This window comes from Eulemur rufifrons, chromosome 24 (genome assembly GCF_041146395.1).
Source record: "Eulemur rufifrons isolate Redbay chromosome 24, OSU_ERuf_1, whole genome shotgun sequence".
Taxonomy (NCBI): Eukaryota; Metazoa; Chordata; class Mammalia; order Primates; family Lemuridae; genus Eulemur; species Eulemur rufifrons.
In genome coordinates, this window is record NC_091006.1 from 22,684,410 (window position 1) to 22,702,377 (window position 17,968).

At 39.1% G+C, this 17,968-nt stretch overlaps 1 protein-coding gene across 3 annotated transcripts in view; it reads right to left on the reverse strand.

Annotated features, from left to right (window-relative positions):
• Positions 1–17,968, reverse strand: part of SLC4A4 (solute carrier family 4 member 4) — a 330,474-nt gene that overhangs the window by 135,901 nt on the left and 176,605 nt on the right. For all 3 annotated transcript variants that reach the window (XM_069458317.1, XM_069458318.1, XM_069458316.1), the window contains exon 7: positions 2,560–2,636. In XM_069458317.1, the coding sequence (XP_069314418.1) occupies positions 2,560–2,636 (77 nt within the window). The remainder of the gene's footprint in view (positions 1–2,559; positions 2,637–17,968) is intronic.

The window sequence follows — 17,968 nt, forward strand, 5'->3', positions numbered from 1 at the left end:
TCCTGGATTAAATCGTCCTGGCTTCATCTTAACATGAACCTTGATGACTACAAGACGCTAGTGACAGGCACTGAAAATTCTGGTTTTAAGGACTCCATGTACACAGGTTTTATAGCAAAATCAATATCCCTAAATCATAATGTTCCAACATATTTCCTCAACTACTGGAATCAAAATCTTACATAGTACACATCTTAAGCCATCAGATTTCTGTGTATGCCCAGATATGAAGAGACCAAGAAGTTAGGAAATTTCTCTCAGCCAGCACTTACCAGCTGCTTAGTGACAAATTCCTGGCAAGAGGGGAGCTGTCCTTAATAAAAGAAGCCTTCCTCACAAAGTCCACCAACCTGATATATTCCTAACCTAGTAAGTGTACTGCCGTATCCAGCATTGAGACTCCTGGCAAACTTTGCGTGGAAAATACTGAATAGAGACAAAATGTGCAAAATAGCCTTGAGGGAACTTTAGTGGCCCGAGTTCTCCGTTTGCCACTACAGGTATGTACCCACAAATGTATCTAATATTTCTAATGATCTTCTCCCTGATCATTTCAAGAGGTAGGCAGATGAAAGGAAGGTGACATATTAGCATTTGAAGGCGGCACAGCTCAAGAAGCCAAGAATTTGTCTCAGCATAAGGGAGAGGAAAGTAAAGAAATGAGTCCTGATCCAAACAGAGAGTCCCTCTTCTGGGGAAGACAAATGAATGAACAAAGATAAGAAGGATAATACCAGATTTCAGAGGATCTCAAAAGTCACATAGGCAATTCTGAACTTAACTTGATAGGGAAGCCATTATAAATTTTTAATCCAGTGTAGAAAAATGAAGGCAATAATATGAAAAATGCATTGAACTGAGAGAAAATAGGGATAAGGGATTAATTCCAAAGGCTTTTCTAGCAATTTAGATCTGAGACTATGAAGGCCCTAGAGGAAGGAAGGAAGCAAGGAAGGGAGGGAGGGAGGGAGGAAGGGAAGGAAGGGAGGGAGGGAGGGAGGGAGGGAGGGAGGGAAGAAGGAAGGAAGGGAGGGAGGGAGGGAGGGATCCAAGAGCCATTTTACAGGAAAGAATGTAATGTATTATATACCTTTCCTGTACTTATAGAATTCACCAAGGCTTATAAACCTCTGTCGCTACTACAAGTGTTGCCAGGTTAAGAGGAACACCATCATAAATATGACTTTTAAAACAACAGCAAAATGTGAAAAGAGGAATTTTCAAACTCACCTACTTTGTGTGTGTGTCTGTGTGTGTGTGTGTGTGTGTGTGTGAGAGAGAGAGAGAGAATAAGGTCACACAATTATATACAATCATTATGTGGTATCCATAGAGGACTGGTTCCAGGACCTCCCTTGAATATCAAAATCTCAAGTCCCTTATATAAAATGGTGTAGGATTTGCATAAAACCTACACACATCTTCCTACATAGTTTAAATCAGCTCTTGATTACTTGTAATATCTAATACAATATATATACTATGTAAATAGCTGTTATACTATATTAATTAGAAAATAATGACCAAAAAAAGTCTACATGTTCAGTGCAGATGCAATTTTTTTTCAAATATTCTATCCACAGTTGATTGACTCCACGGATGCAGAATCCACAGATACGAGGGCTGAGCGTACAATTACCATATCAAGAGTGAAGCCAACTAGAAACACACTCTTCTGTTATATCCAAAGACAAAAAGGTAAGTTGTAAAAGCAAGAATCAGATACTTGTTTTTCTGAGGCAAGTCATATATTATTGTTTCCATTTAACAGAGAAGAAAACCAGCGTCCATCATCACACAGCCAGCCAGTTTCAGAACAAGTACCAAGACCAAATTGTCTTGCTTCATGTTCTTCTTGCTCTTTCCGGCATATGCTACTTTCCCTGCAGCCCTTGGGGAAACAGGCCAGGACTTCTGTCATTTTTAAAATATGCTGCTTTCATTTCTTTGAAGCTTTGAGATTTTCTATGTAGGAAGCATACTTTTACAAATTTCAATATACTACATTCTTAAAATATAATCTCCCTCCACAGATACCCACCCAACTGGAAAAAATGGCACAGTTATTTTATACCATTTTCTCCTCAAAAGAAAGCGAACAGAGATTCACAACCTGATTGTTCTTCGCTTCAAGTTGGCTACTTGCTGTGTGTTTTAACACACAGATGAGTGCACAGCTAGTGAGACAACCCAACTATCACTACCCCAAATTATTGCCATTTATCAGCATTTCTTAGCTCTTTCTAGTTTACCAAAACACTTTTTCCTAAATTATTTCTTTTAATGCCCACAATAACTCTGAGCCTGAGAAGATTACTGTTTTAAAGTTGAGACAACTGTAGCTCCCGGATGTGAACTGTCCCAGTGAACACATCAGGGAGGGTGGAGGAAAGACGAGGTTCTGCTCTTCTGATTCCAGCTTCCTTCGGGTCTCTCCTTCCTTCAGAAAAAGTGCAAACTCCCCTCCGCACATCATGGTCCGAAATCTCTAATCCTTTCCCAGCATGTCTCATATGCACCTAGTCTCACATTGTAAAGAAGCGAGAATTCTGTGCTTACCTGGTCCTTCTCTGGTTTATCGGAGATGTCATTCAGGCTGGAGGAAGTCAGATTCCTATGGGCCATGGCTGGGCTACCTGGAAGAACACAAGTAAACTCTCATTAAAGACTCCTGGTCCACAACACAAAGACTTTGGTTGCATATTTCATAAACACTCGTAGATGATGATGGGAATGGTGATGATGCTCTCAACCACATTAAGGGTTCTCCTGAAGAGTGTTCCACAGTCTAAGCTGGAGTATGAACATAATTAACGAAAAGTATGCAAAATCCCAAATACCTTAAGATTTATTGCCTGGTTCTCTTTTAAGATAAGTTAGACTTTGAAAGAAACTTCTAAAACAATAAGCATAAAAATAAATTTACTCCTGGTTTGGTTCAATTTTTGTCACTGCCCTTTACACACATGCCAATCTCCCTGGTTTTCTTTCCTTTTTTCATTGCCTGCAGAGCAATTTCTTCATCTTCAGCAGAGCTAGCCCAGGATGTGGGCCCAGATCTCCTCTCCCCCCAGGTCTCAGCAGCCCTTCCTAGAGTACCACTTGGTCTGATCCACCTAAAAGGCCACCTGCATTCTGCCTACCATGCTGATCAATAATATTTCTCTTTAGTGGGCTTCTGATCTAGATCCAATGCCTTTTATCTCAAAGTAGTATTATCACAGGCTGCTTTACATTTCTGCATTCCCCCACCTTAACCTGCCAAACCTCTTCTTTAAGTCAAAGCATGGATGTTATCAGGAATACTATGTGGAAACCAATCTCCTTGTCAATACAGCAGCTGTAGGTAAGATCCACTGGTGATCCATCTACTGATTTCAGACACAATCATACACAAATAGAGAGGAGGGATACCTAGAAGAGCTGTAGATCATTTTCAAGTACACCATTTAATCAACAGAATGCCGAACTTTCACTCTGCAGTTGGACCTGAAATTTCTGGGCTTACTAAGCAAAAGAATAACTTTTCAAAGCCAAGGTGTTTGACCCAACCTCTGCAGGGTGCTGAGCAATGCATTCATCCTTAATCCTCAATGATCTGACACAGGCTGGTCTTCACAGCAAGAGGACAAGGGTTGAAAAGAGGCACAAAAGTTCTAACCCAGCTTCACATTTGCTTCCAAATCATTCTTTAGTTTACAGACTTGAATTCCTTTGGACAGAAACTTCAACATATAATTTAACAAAAGACTAAAATCTACTAATAAGTTAATGTCTATATAATAGCAGTTCTTTAAATAATATAATTCCTTTTAACTACTAGATCAGAAAAATTATAATCTCCTTGAGCTGACAAGACAGGGTATTTTCCACTCTGTTGCATTTCATTGAGTAAGCATGGCCCAGCTCTCTTAAATCTTTTACCTGGTAGGGTGTTTTACCTAGGAAATTTGAGCACAAGGCATTATTCAAAAGAAAGTAACATCTGAAAATGTGCTTTATGAGCAGAATTAAAGGAACCCCTTTAAAGGCCCCATGTTCTTAGAACCACATACTAGATTTCTAGTGTTCACTCAATACAAAAGACACCAGGTACAAACTGGAATGTCCCCCAGTAATGCCAAGATAGAAACTAATAGAAAATGATGAGTAAGTAGAATTGGACACTTTACATTTAAAACCAAAACCAGTTATTTGAACTAACTGGATAAAAGTTCTGCCTGAATAAATGAAGAAATCGAAATTACACATTCTTCAATCAGTGAAGCCTTAGCAATCCTAATCATAAGTTAAAAGTAGTTTGTGTAACTGAATGGGTAAGATTAATTTCTAAACATCAAATCAATTATACATAAATGGCAGTATTAAAATAATTTTAAAGCAGCTTTTCATTAAGTGATTTAAATTTCCTGGACAATAGCCTAAACTCATTGATTTGTTTTGTAAACTCTTTATAAATACTGCAAAGGTGCATTTCAGCCCAAGCACTGTCCTAACTGCTGCAAAATCTGAACAGATAGAAGCCAAGTTAATAAAGATTTTATGAGAATGGAAATCTTGATTAATTTGACAACTTTTCCAAGAAACCTTATATACTGTCTCATCATTTCTCTCATTTCTGAAAGACAGTTATTACGTGGCCATCTAGAATTATACTATGTAAGGGGCAGAGAAAGGCACAGGTCCAAGAAAGGCGCGGGAACCAGCTGAGGAAGAGAAGACTAGCACTAAGAGAAAATCAAATCTATTGATTCTCATTAATAAAAAGTAATTAGTATTAACAGCTTCACTAATATTTAACACTATAAGAGTTTGCTAGTCAACACTTCCAGGTACCTAAGCAAAATGATCAGCATTTTTCAATCTTTTCCCATCTCCCTCCCTACCAAACTCTCCCCGCCCCAAACACACACTCCCCAAGACCTTGAACCAGGGACAAATCCTTCCCAATGCTCTAAATCAGTGGCTCCCAAAGTGTGGTCCCCAGACCAGCAGCATCCTCATCACTTAGAAATGCAGACTCTTGGGACTCACACCAGACCAATTCTATCAACATTCTGGATATGAGGACCACCCACAGGGGTTTTAACAAACTCTTCAAGTGATTCTGAAGCATGCTAAAGATCAAGTACCACTGCTCTATCTACACCTGTCTTAGCAGAACCTATCCTAGTTGGAATCTGAGTAAAAAGAAGCATATGTAAGTTGGAGGGGTTTAGACAGAGGAATAATTCGGATAACCTTGCCCTCTTCCAAGCCACTGCTCTAAACTATCATATCTCAAGCAAATCATTAAATTAGCACCTTTGCCACATAAACACACACAAAGGATCATATCTGGCTGTTCCTCCGAATCCTCACCTCAACAACCAAATAAATAACTTTTGTTTTGGAAACTCACTGTTTAATCAACCTTTTCCGGAAGCATGTCACCCAGATCAAAGAAGAAAAAGGACAAGAACCAGAAGAGATTACAAACCAGATTATATGTAGGAATCAGAAATACATGTGTGGCATTTTAGCTAACCTGGGAAGCAGCTGTTACATCACAGGCCCCTAACAATGCTCTATTGTAGATATTCTGCACAGGACATTTAATAAGACACACTGTCAGAATAAACCACTGCTTTCTATTTAGAGTTTTGGCCTGTAAATAAACTCATTCTACTGCAATCCTGAGTGAGTGGGGAAAATAAACGTAAATGTCACCTAGTACCAAAAAGGTGAAATACAAGGATACCCTAAAGTAAGTTACTTCTCAGCAGGTGCTCATTCATTCACTCAAAGCTACAACTAGTAGCCCTTTTCATCTAAAATTCAGGGCATACAAATGTCTTGTGATTCTTCTTGGTCCAAAGAAACTTTGTGGTGTTTTTTTTTTAATTTGATTTTATAAAAAAAAAACAAAAAACAGTTTCAAGTGCATAGTCATAATTAATTTTCATATCACTGTTCTCTGGCCATAAGAAAAAGAAAGCTTTGGAGAATCACATTTTCAAGCAGTTTCACACAATCAAAAACAATTTCATTTTCAAAGTACTCACTTGGCAAGGACATGCTGTTGCTACAAAAATTAATTACATTCTGTATTAAGTTTGAAAATCATTGTTATTCTTTAGCATACATGTAGCAATTCATAAAATCCTTTGCAGTTGTATATACTAGATACAATCAAAGGGGTGAAGAGAATGTGTAGCATAGAAAAGGATATTTGAATGTGTACATATTAAATAGAATATGTAAATATCCTGTAATACAATGGCACATAAACTCCCCCCTCACCTCATACCTCTATAATAAGCCAATAAAGGACCCCAGGGACAAGCTAAAACAAAGATCTCATGGCCTATGAAATAAACTGGGTCTTATAGTCTTAATAATAACTAAATAACATTTTAGCATAAAAAATAACTAAGGCAACTTACATCTAACAGCCATATAAGTGAATCTGGTTGTTAATGGCAGAAAATTTGGAGGTATGGGTTATGATTTGTACTGCTTGGGATCACAAAACTAACGATAAGTGTAGTTTCAGAATAGCGCATGTTAATGTGTTCTATACTCCCACTGATCTATTGACCCACCTTTTTTCCCCTCCTTTGATATAACAAACCTACTAGAAGATGTCTATAGCCAAGATTAATGGCCAATTAACCTTTTTGCATACTTGGTACTTTAACTTACATTATCTTACTTAATCCTCATATCAACACTGTGGGGTTAGTATTATTATTACCACTGTATGATAAACAAATGAACTTCAAGGAGGTTAAGTTCATGGTCACACAAGTGGTAAAAATATAATTTAAACCTGGATCTCTTAATAGCAATCCACTGCCTCTGAGAAGAAAACTGATCTATGTTCTTTACATAAACATAAACTTCATCATGTCTAATGAAGAGAAAATGTAATGTACAACCACAAAGAATAAATTCTATTTCCGTACCAATTATGTGCAATATAACATTGCTAAGTATGTTTAAGGCAGATATGTTCTTGGTTTCCAACTTAGCTGTTCCCAAAGACAGAGTTTGTATTTCTTTACTTTTTCATTTTCATAAAGGAGAAAAAACTACTGAACTCGGATACTCTGTTTGCCACTGTAATTAAATAGTAGCCCCAAATCACAGCTCTGTGATAAAGAAAAAAGGATGCTAATGGCAATAGCAATATAATTATAAAAGAATACTGCATGCTTCTGAATGTCTTAATTCATAGCAGAGCCAAGTGTTCGTAATATTCCACAAAATACATACAGCCAATTCTCCATTACTTCCACATTGGTTTTCCAGATTTCAAGTTACTTCAACTACAATTTCTTCCCATTTCACCCACTAAAAACAGGAATACAATGGGACAAAGAGAATAAATCCCTCAGGATACTTACAATGAGTTTGAGAAAGTCTAGAAGGAATGGCTAAAAGATACATTGGATTTTTGTCAGACCAGCTTCCTAGTTTTCGATGGTAATATGTTATCAAGAGCTGTCCCCACCAAAAATAATGGTAAAATAAGCATGTCATTAAGACCCTCAACCCAGTCCCATTCACCACCCCCCCAAATAAATTGCAAAAATATTTAAAATGTAAACATCATACTAAAGAAAGTTAAAGATATTATCAGTTAGAAGGAGCCCTCTGAAGGAATTTCATAGCTAAGAAAGAATCAATTTGTGGGCATTTTTGCTTATTTCATTTTTACTTGTTTTGTTTAGAAGGTTTTTATTGTTTGTTCATTTCGATTTAATATAATGTAAACTCTAACAGCCTAGAGCCAAGGCCTTGGTTTGTCTTGTTCATAGCTGTAGCCTCAGAGCTTGACATTAGTGGCACTTAATAAATATTTATGAATGAATAGTAGTGACTGAGTATCATTTTGCCTCCATTTGGAGTTATTACTATAAACACTACTGTGCAAAGTCCACCTCCTATGGAGGGAGATGCTGTGTGCACAGTCTGAGAGCCTTCAGACTTGGAAAACCTAAGAGTAAATCAGTAAGAGGTTTGTAGCTGGCCCAGAACTGACAGAACCAAAAGCCTCAGCCGAATTGCCCAAAGCTGGTCGGCCAGCAGCGGGAAGACAAGGAGCTATACAGGGGAGAAAGAGAAACTCCCTGCAGAGGAAGAATCAGGAGGTGAAGATGGAGGAGGAGCGAGGCAGGACCTCAGCTCAAGGAAAGCAGAGCTTGGGTATAGAGAAGCTGGGGAAAACTAAAATAACTCAAGCATGTGATTGTCTTGGAGAGAAGACATCAAAAGACCCAAATAACAATCATAGTGTGTGAGTAGAGTTCTAGCCAAAAGCTGAAGTCATTTGTAATGTTTAGGACAAAGATAATGGAGAGGATGTCCTCAGTGGAGAGATGGGAGTGTGCAGAGGCCAAATCACACCGCAGCAGACACCCGTGTTTCCGAGGCCTCGCAAACACTAGGCGCTGTTTCTAAAGACCGTTCTCTACCCTTTCAGACCTCTGCTGGCCACACTCCCCTTGATAATCGGTTTAACCTCCACTTCCTTGACCCTGTTCTCTCCTGTTTTTGTTTTTTTCTTAATTTTCTGACTACTCATTAGGTTTTCCCTAAGATTCAGTGTTAGATCTCAGACATCTCAATGTCAAACACATGAGGTTCATCTCTTCTGATTCTTTTAAATTCCAACCAGCAAAAGCAAAATGCTCCAATTCATGGTGACTCCTATTCTAATAACATTGCACTAGGCATTTAATTTTTAGTGTGATCTAAAATAGGCAGCTGAATTTTTATAAAAGCATTTCATTCTCTTTCTCATGCATACATATATTAATAAGACATATAAAATCTCTACTCAGCTGAGAAGGCACTCAGAACATACAAAGACTGGCAAACTTTCTAAATGGGAAAGTCTCTGTGATGCACTTCAAGGAATCTGTGATCCTTGCAATTATAGTATTTGAGATTGTTTAGTTCTCTCTCTCTGTCTCACATATACACACACTTACATGAGCACACATATATACAAAGACATACACCCATGCACACACACACACACACACAATATAAAACTATGAACAAAAAATTATTACATCCAAAAAATGTGGGGGGAAGTACATAACCTGTATGGATAATAAAAAGTAAAGGTACCAGTGACAGAAGTCTGGAAGTGTAAGCAGCAAGGAGACAGGCGACAAAGGGTAGGGATGCTGACATCCTTTTTTAACAAGGTAAGAGGTTAAAAGATCCTGTCAACACTTGCTATAAAAAGAAATAAAAGCATAAGTTTACTACTTAAAATTACAAATGCAATAGATAATGGAACTAAAAATAATGACACAAATATATTTGGAAGAAAGAAAGTGTACAAATGAGATAAAAGTTTCTTTCTGCCAAATAATAGATTAATAGACAATATCTAAAATTAAAAATTCTGAAATAGCAAGGTAAGCTTCCTGTTATACGGAGATACAAAGATAACCATGAAAAAAAAACTAAAAGAAAAAAATTAGAGACCGTTTAAGGAGTTAAAAAAGATTGTTACAAGGACAGACCTGGGAAGAGGGAAGATGAAGCAAAGGAGTTTGTTCTACATTAGAGGTTCTTCCGTACACCTCAATTTCATAACATTTGCACATCATACTTTAATAAAAACATATTACATATGTCTATGTTATCATGTAAGTCTTAACTAAATCTACTTTTATTATTTCCAATTACCTGATATTGAGTTGAAACATCATCAACTAGCAGCCAACCTTGGGAGATTTAACTAAATCAAATTTTAACACAAACACAGAGATCAAAAATTTTACAGAGCGTAAAATCAAATTTTAAAGAGGGTAAAATCAAATTTTAAGCAGTTTAATGTGCTCCATGAAATACTATTTACACCATTTTTTAAAATTATGGCAAGGGAAATTTTTTTCTGGAGACTATCTAAATTATCAAAGATTCTAATCTACAGCTTTAGTCACCAGAAACCTTTATACCTGAAAGTATGAATATGTGCAAGAAAAGCATGCCATTTAGCACAGCCCTACATCTGTAGCCAAATACAGATATAGATGTAGATGTAGAAGGTGTAGGTGCAGGTGTAGGTATAAGTGCACATATAGATACAGATAAAGATGATGCAGAACTTTAAAAGGTTCTTAAAAGGTACATTCTCTGGGCCTCCACTTACAAATGTAGCCCCCTCCCCACTGCTCTAGATTTATGGCTCCCAAAACATGACTTGGGGAAAGGCCAATCAAATTGGCTTCTTATGCTGTAACTCCTCACAGCCTTAACTGACCGCAAGTTTGGTTAAGTGATACACGTCAAGCAATCGATGACTACAGGTCACCCGCAACTCTGGGAGCAGCCTCCAGGAAAGAAGGGCACAGACACCTCTGGACTCACAATGCCTCCTTCACCCAAGTGGCCCTGAAGACCATCCACGTTAAGGTGCCACAAGTCTGAGAGATAACAAAGGTAGGGCACAACATTGCCTGGCATGCACTTGCTCTCACACTCACTTTCTCTCCATTGGAGACGTTAATTATGCAATTCAGCCAAAGTGACATCGAGGGCCCAAATGGCTGCGACAACTTCGGGGCCTCAAGCGATCCTAGAGTTACCCTGGTGAATTCTGTTCAGAACTATGATCGGCCCAGGATTTCCTTGTTGTTGGAAAGCCCAAAGGGAACTGAGATGTTTGCAGTTCTGAGCTGATACTGTCCTACTCCTAAATCTCATCTAGTCTAGTTCCAAGAAGTACCAGGTGTGAGGATAGTTAACTGTATGACACACACCTGCCTGACATTAACTGCTACATCCACTATTTTTCTGACTGGGGGGGGTAGGGGTGGAGGAGGCGACAGGGTGGCTCACATCTCTCCTCTCCGGATGAGCCTAATGGGTACATAAACATAAATATCAAAAGAATTATGCCATCAAGCTATCAAGGAATAAAGACAAAGTTAAAGTAAGAAAAGATTGTAAAATGACAGTATTAATCCTTTACAGGATTGCTGTAAGGATTAAGCAAGAAACACACGAGGAGGTGTCCTGCTCAGACGTTCAATGAATGTTAGTGTCCTTCTCTTTCCCTCTGCCCTCCAAGTATGTGCAGAGATCCCCTCTGAACTCAGGATCTTTAGGAAACTGTAAACTTCAATCACCATGGTGAGATCCCACAACCCCTCGCCATCAGCAATTTTCCAGCCTAAGGAGATGAGTTCAGAGACTTTACTGCAGTTCTAATTCATATCCTGAGGTGGGGGTTGAAATCATCTGAGCTGACTCAAGAAATAAGGACTGAGGCCTACGTGTAGCTGTTATTCATTATACAGAGGGTATGTGACGACTTCAGCCAAACCAACACGAGAGAGCGTCTAGCAGAAGTGTCAGGTATCTCACTCAGTGCATAGGTCATGAGTAATTATTTACTTGAGAGACCTACGTAATGTTACCTCACTTGCCTGCATATGTACATCGTGGGTATAGAAAGTTCTTTAATGCTAATCTCTAATATTCCCTTGAGGAGACTGTGGTCTTAGCTCATGCTAGTACCTGTCATTCTGATTTGAGGGCAATATACACTTTTCTATATTGACTGCTGAAATGGTGTAGAGAATGAACTGGGTAGAAAAAAGAGCAAATGGTAAAATACATGAATCATCATACTAAAAAAAAAAAAAAGCTCTGAGAATGCTTCACTGGGTCTAGTTATGCTGGTTAAAGATTGCTAAAATCAGTGAGCAAAGGTACTTTTTTAAAAATCCATTTTCTGCTGAACCAAGATAAAGAGAAAAGAAACAGAGAATGAGAGAGAAACTTGTATCAGGAGTAATCTGAATCGGTACCAAAACTTTCAGCTTCAAAAATTCCTCCAGCACAGTATAAGAATTTTCTCACGCTTGTACATTACCTCTGGACCAGGAGCACAATGCAGAGGGTGCAGGGGATTTAGATGTCCCACAGGGCAGATTCTCTGGAAGGCTGGGTATGTTGTCAATATTATAGACGTAGCTCATAGAATCACAGAGGTAAATAGCAACTGGAGATCACCTAACCAGCTTCTCATCCAAGCAGTTTTTCTCCTACAATGTTAGACTTAGCCAGTCTCCTAATATCTGCTTATATACTTTCAGAGACCAAAAAAACTGGCCATTTCATGAAGCAATCCATTTCATTGTGATAAAGCTCATTCTTTTGTGTGGCAAACTGCCTCAATATCCCAGGTAAGTAGGGGCATTTGCACAGACCAAGAGGAGCATATTGACTGTGATCAGAGGGCCAACCAAAGCACACACGTGCTCAGAAAGAACTGGCTTTCATTTAAATATGCATAACTTCTAGTAGTCTCCTTAGAAATAAGTGTACATCCTCATATGTTCCCAGGCTCAGCTAAGAATGTTCATCAAGAGAGGCCCTTGCTTTATCTTTTACAATTCTCCAGCACCGGGAAGTCGGTCCCTGCAGTCCTCATCCCTCCCAAAAAGCTAGTGTACGAAGGTCTCTTGAAGGAAAAACCTTGCATCTGCATACAAGGGGACTATATCCTCACCAACAGGGCTTTACCAGCCTAAACCTGGGAAAACAAAAATCTGGATCAGGTTATTAATTTATTTGGAAAAATCAATGGACTCTAAACATGACATTCAATCCTTATCCCAAAACATCAGGAGTCTCAATAAAATATCTTCTTCACTAAAATGTTCATCCACAGGGCCTAGTTCTGTTCCTCTGAAGCAGCAAAGCAAAGCCTACTTTCCTCTCCACGTTTGTATTAAGCCAGTTCACGTGAACCAACTAAGTCGCCTTTTCTTCAACTCTTCTAATCAACACTGCTATGGCTGTGTCTACAACTCTCACTATCTAATCACCTCCTTGATGGCCTTCATGTTCCCATTCTCCTCATGATGCGGACCACTATGTCTACAAGCACTTCTCATTCTACTCAGGATAAGCTCAGCTTCATCTAGGTAACTTATCAATTATCATAAACATCACTCTTCCCTTGGTAGTAAACAGCTCTGTCTATGAGCTCTCTGAAGATAGGGACTGTGTCTACCTTAATTGTTGTATATTCCCAGCACCTAGCTCAGTACTGGGCCAAGAGTAGTACTCAAAAATATTTAAGTGAATAAATTAATTAACAACCTGAATGAATTAATATATCACCCCAAAACTCTATCACTGTAACTGGATACAATGAAATTGTCACCACTAAAGGGGGAAGGAACCTTCCCAAGCCAGGGTTATAATAATCACTCCTACCAAACACAATAGCCACAACTATCCCCATCATCATTACAAATAAAAATAACAACCTACACAGCCTGAGCCACTGGCTGGGTAAGAGGAAATGTCACTTTCTTACAGGCTCTGGGCACTTCCCTACAAACTCAGACAAAAATTATTCAAAGATGTCCTTTGGAAATTGGGGCTATGATTCAACCTTGACACCTACAGCAATTCCTGAAATCCAGACCCCAGTGTAAATGTGTGCTAGAAGAATTGATTTTTAAAGTAAGACTTTTACTGAGGGAAAAACTGTCATTATAAATGGATTTATCCTGCTCTTTTTCCTCAGAAAGGATGCTGATATTAGTCTCTCTGCTACATTCAGCTAATAAGACTGCAGTTAGATCTGTAGCCAGGGTCACTACGTGCATCACAGTGTGTGGCTCTTTCTGCAGCAAAAGCTGATCACGGCCCATAATATTAATAGTTTGTGTGCTCCAGCTGTTTCATGGGATTGATAAGAACGGGCCTTAGAAAACAGAACCATCTCAGAAAAATACACTTCAGAATGCCGGCTTGTTCTTGTCACCGAGAAACACCAGGAATTTCATTTTCTGACTTGAAACAGCAAAACTCTGAGTCATCAGCGTCCACACTTCGTGTTAGCAGATAAGAGCAGTATCTGTGGCTGGAAGTAGGGAGACCTGAGAGTCTAGAGAATAAGAAGCAGTGGGAGTAATGACAAGGACACATGGCATCTAGAGTCTACCCACTCAAGTTCAAACTCTGGTCCTCCCGCCCTTACTGGGTGACCTCAAGCACTTCACATTAGATAGGCAAGATTATAATAAAAGAACCTCAGATTCTCACTGCTTAAACCAGCAGTGATTTATTTCTCATTTGTGATAACAACCACCATGGATTGGCTGGGGGTTGGCTCTGCATCTCTGTCCCTAGGCCAGGACCCGGATGCGTGGAGCAGCTACTCTCTTGAGGGAGAAGAGACTAGCAAAGGATGCTGCCTCTCTTAAAGCGGCCCCTAGGAATGGCACCATCACTTCTGCTCACCTTTCCTTGGCCAGAGCAAGTCATGTGCTCACACCTAACTTCAGAGGGGCAGGGAAGTAGATTCCTCATACGTCCCCAGAAAGAGAAAGAACAGGAATGTAGGTGAATAGCTCTAATGATTACCATAAATACTTAACCTCACTGAGCTCCAATGCCTTCATCTATAACCAGGGGTCAGTGATGCTTACTTCGTAGGAATGTTTTGTGGGAACCAGTTTGAATAAACCGATAGCTGGAATAGTCACGGTTTCCCTGCTTGCAATATCTCAGTCATGGACAGAAGGATCTAGTCAGCAAGAAATGGAGGCCCTGACTAAGGAATCCAATTCTCAAATCCTACTACTACCAGCAGCCAGAGAAAAGCAGCGGAGCTTCCCCGGGGCACTGAGGCTGGTCAGTCTCTGGGTGATGTGAAGACTATGATCAGATAAATTCAGAAAAATCTTTCCTGCTCTAGGTTTCCATGTTACCTCCTCTTTTCTCTCATTTTTCAGGTTTTTTTATTTAATCAAAAAATATTTATGAAGTGCATGTGTTTCAAGCCCCATGTTAGGCTCTGGATGATAAATAAATCAGCTTCTTCCAAAGGAGCCCCAATCTATGCAAGAAGAATCACAATTCATGGTCCTATAATAGCTCCCCACACCACTACCACCACTGCCACCAGAAAAAAAAAAAAAAAAAAAAAGACAACGAATTCACACAAACAAGGAAATCTAGATGAATTTAAGAAATTTGTCATCATTCTTTCCAAAACTTTGTTTTGTCCAATAGTCAAAAACAAAAATAAGACTACAAATTGTTAAGAAGGTTTGTCTCAGGCTAATGGATACTACACATTCTGGTTAAGTAGATGCTACATATTCTATCTCCTCTCTTACTTGTTTTCAGATAGACTAAGCTCTTAAAGATGATCAGAGCACATCACATACCAACGTAGTGGGAACAAAGGAGATACAAGTGTGACTCATATTGCATGGTTAGCAAATAATTTAGTCATAGCAAGAATCAAGTAGATGAATTGGTCCAGTCCAACAGTTATGGAACATCTACTAAGTGTGAGACTTAGTAGATTATGGTTAACATTGAGGATATGAAGATGAATGGGATGTGGTCAGGCTCTCAAGGCACCATGTCAACAATGAAAAAAACATGCTATGATATAATGATAAATCACGGGGGTGGGGAGGTTGAGTCATAAGAGCATCAGTGATGGAGAGGCACTCTGGTGGGGTGGGGAGGGGTAAAGAGAGATATGAAAAAAAGTCTCCTGGGGAAAAGAGCTTCAAGAATACATTATATTTAGTAGCACCAAGTAGGGAAAGCTGGAACAGCATGAACAAATGATAGAGAGATTGAAAGGCATGGAATTTTAAGTTTATGAGAATCTAAATTATTAGAGCTTATAGTACAAGAGTAGGAATGTCAAGAGATATGCAAGATGGATTTAAAGGGGTGAGAATGAGGCTGGGAAAACAAGAGAATATTGAAATGGTCCGCGTAAGAGATGAAGGACCCAAAGTAAACAACTATAATCATCAAGGCAGGGCAAGAATGAAAAGGAAGTAAAACAGCAGCAGGGTCTGTTTAAAGGGTAGAGAAGATGAAGGACGAGGAGGAGGAGGAGTCTAAGATAACAGGGGCTTTTTGGTCTGTCAATGGGATGAATGAGGATCCATTGAGGTGGAGGATGCATTAACAGGAGTAGAACTGAGATCTGAATTACCAGGACAGGTCTAAACATAAAAACATTCAGCTAACTACAGAAAGAAAAGTGCCATTTCTGAAGACTCTGCTAGCAATTTTCATCAAAGTAAAATTCTACTGTTTGCTGCCAAAAAGAAATTTCATTATTAACTTTGAAATTGATATCCACAGCTAGAATACTGCATTTGCATTTCCTCCCGTCTCTCTTATTCACCTGTGCACAGACATACCAATAATTCAAGCAGTTAGATCTTCAGTTGTCTCCAGTCATTAAATCCAGACATTGTTTGGTCTCATGAGAGTGCTTTACTGTATATTTGCATGAAAGATTCTCTATCAGTTTCAAATTAATCTCGTCCACCTCAGAAGTGCCCTGTACAACCACAGTCTCGCTGGGTCTTCAGTAGACCTTGAAGTGGTAACTCTAACCCTCCCTCATTATGAGAAAAGCCCTCCCCCGCCATCTATTGTATAAGAGTATGCAGGAGAAGATTTTCTGCATACTAGCCTCACACAGCTTCATATTGCTCTCAGCCCTGCCAAGAAGGGCACATTCCAAAGTCAAGGCTACAATTCCTGTTGTGATGGGGTCGTCATTAGTGCTGTCCACCAAGTATTTCTGAATCTTCACATTCTGGGCACATGGTAGCACAGCCATTCTTTGAAGTTAGGTGTGGACACATGACTCACGAAGGAAATGTACATGAATGTGACATGTATTACCTCTGGGCGGAAGTTTAAGAGGCAGCTTGTGAGTCACCATGACCCTTGCCTACTGCTACAATGATTGTGGAAGCCTGTATGGAGAGAAGGCTTCCATCAGCCCAGATCCTGACTAACAATGATGAGCACAGCCCTCTGAAGGCCCACATCAGACATGTGGTAGCATGAGGAAGGAAGAAACTTCTGTGGTATTAAGTAACACAAATGTTTGGGCTTAGCTGTCACTGTAGCAAAATCTCTCCCATCCTGACTACTACTTGTCATGCAAGCAGCAAAGAAAGGAGGTCAGGAAGACCTGCCCTTCCTCTTACCCACTCAGTCATTCCCACCCCACTGTCCTTCCCTCGTCAGTGTTCTCCAGGGGGCCGTGGGGGAATCAAAGTCACAAACACATAGTAGATATCATTTCTCAGTGACTCTTACTTATCCCTCCCCTTCATTGCCTCTATGATTTAACTCCACACCTGAATCACCTAATAAGGCATTCAACTAGCTACAAAGTAGCAGTTAAACTTTTTGTTATCAGAACACCTTTACACACTTAAACATTAAGAGTGTTTGTTTATCTGGGTCATGTCTATCAATATTTACGACACTAGGAATTAAAACTAAAAATTTTAAAATATTTACTCATTCATTCACTTTAAAATAACACTAATAGACCTATTCATGTTAAAATAAATATCCTATTTTATGAAAAAACAATGACAGTTTCCAAAATGAAAACTTTAGGGGGAAAATGACATTGTTACACATTTTTACAAATATCTTGAATATATGATTTAGTGAAATGCAGCTGGATTCTCTGGTCTGCTTCTGTGCTCAATCTGTTGAAATATATTGTTTTGGTTAAATTCTATGAAAAAAATCCTAGGAACTTTCCAACCCTCTGAAAAGATCTCAGGGATACCCAGGACTTCTCAGTCCCCACTTTGAGAACTAGGACGATAGTGCAAGGGTCAGAAAACTTTTTACTGGCAAAAAGTAAATATTTGAGGTTTTGTGGGTTATAATCATCTCTGTTGCAACTACACAACTCTGGCACCGTAGCGTGATAGCAGCCATAAACAATACATATAAACTCATGATCATGGCTTTGTTCCAATAAAACTTATTTACAAGGCCAAGTGACAGGCCAGATTTTGTCCATGGGCCACAATTTGACAATCCCTGTGACAGAGGATCCTGTCCTTAAGAAATTGGTGGCTAGGAGAGGCAATATGACATGTACGCATACATTATAAAATACAATGATAGGAATGTCATG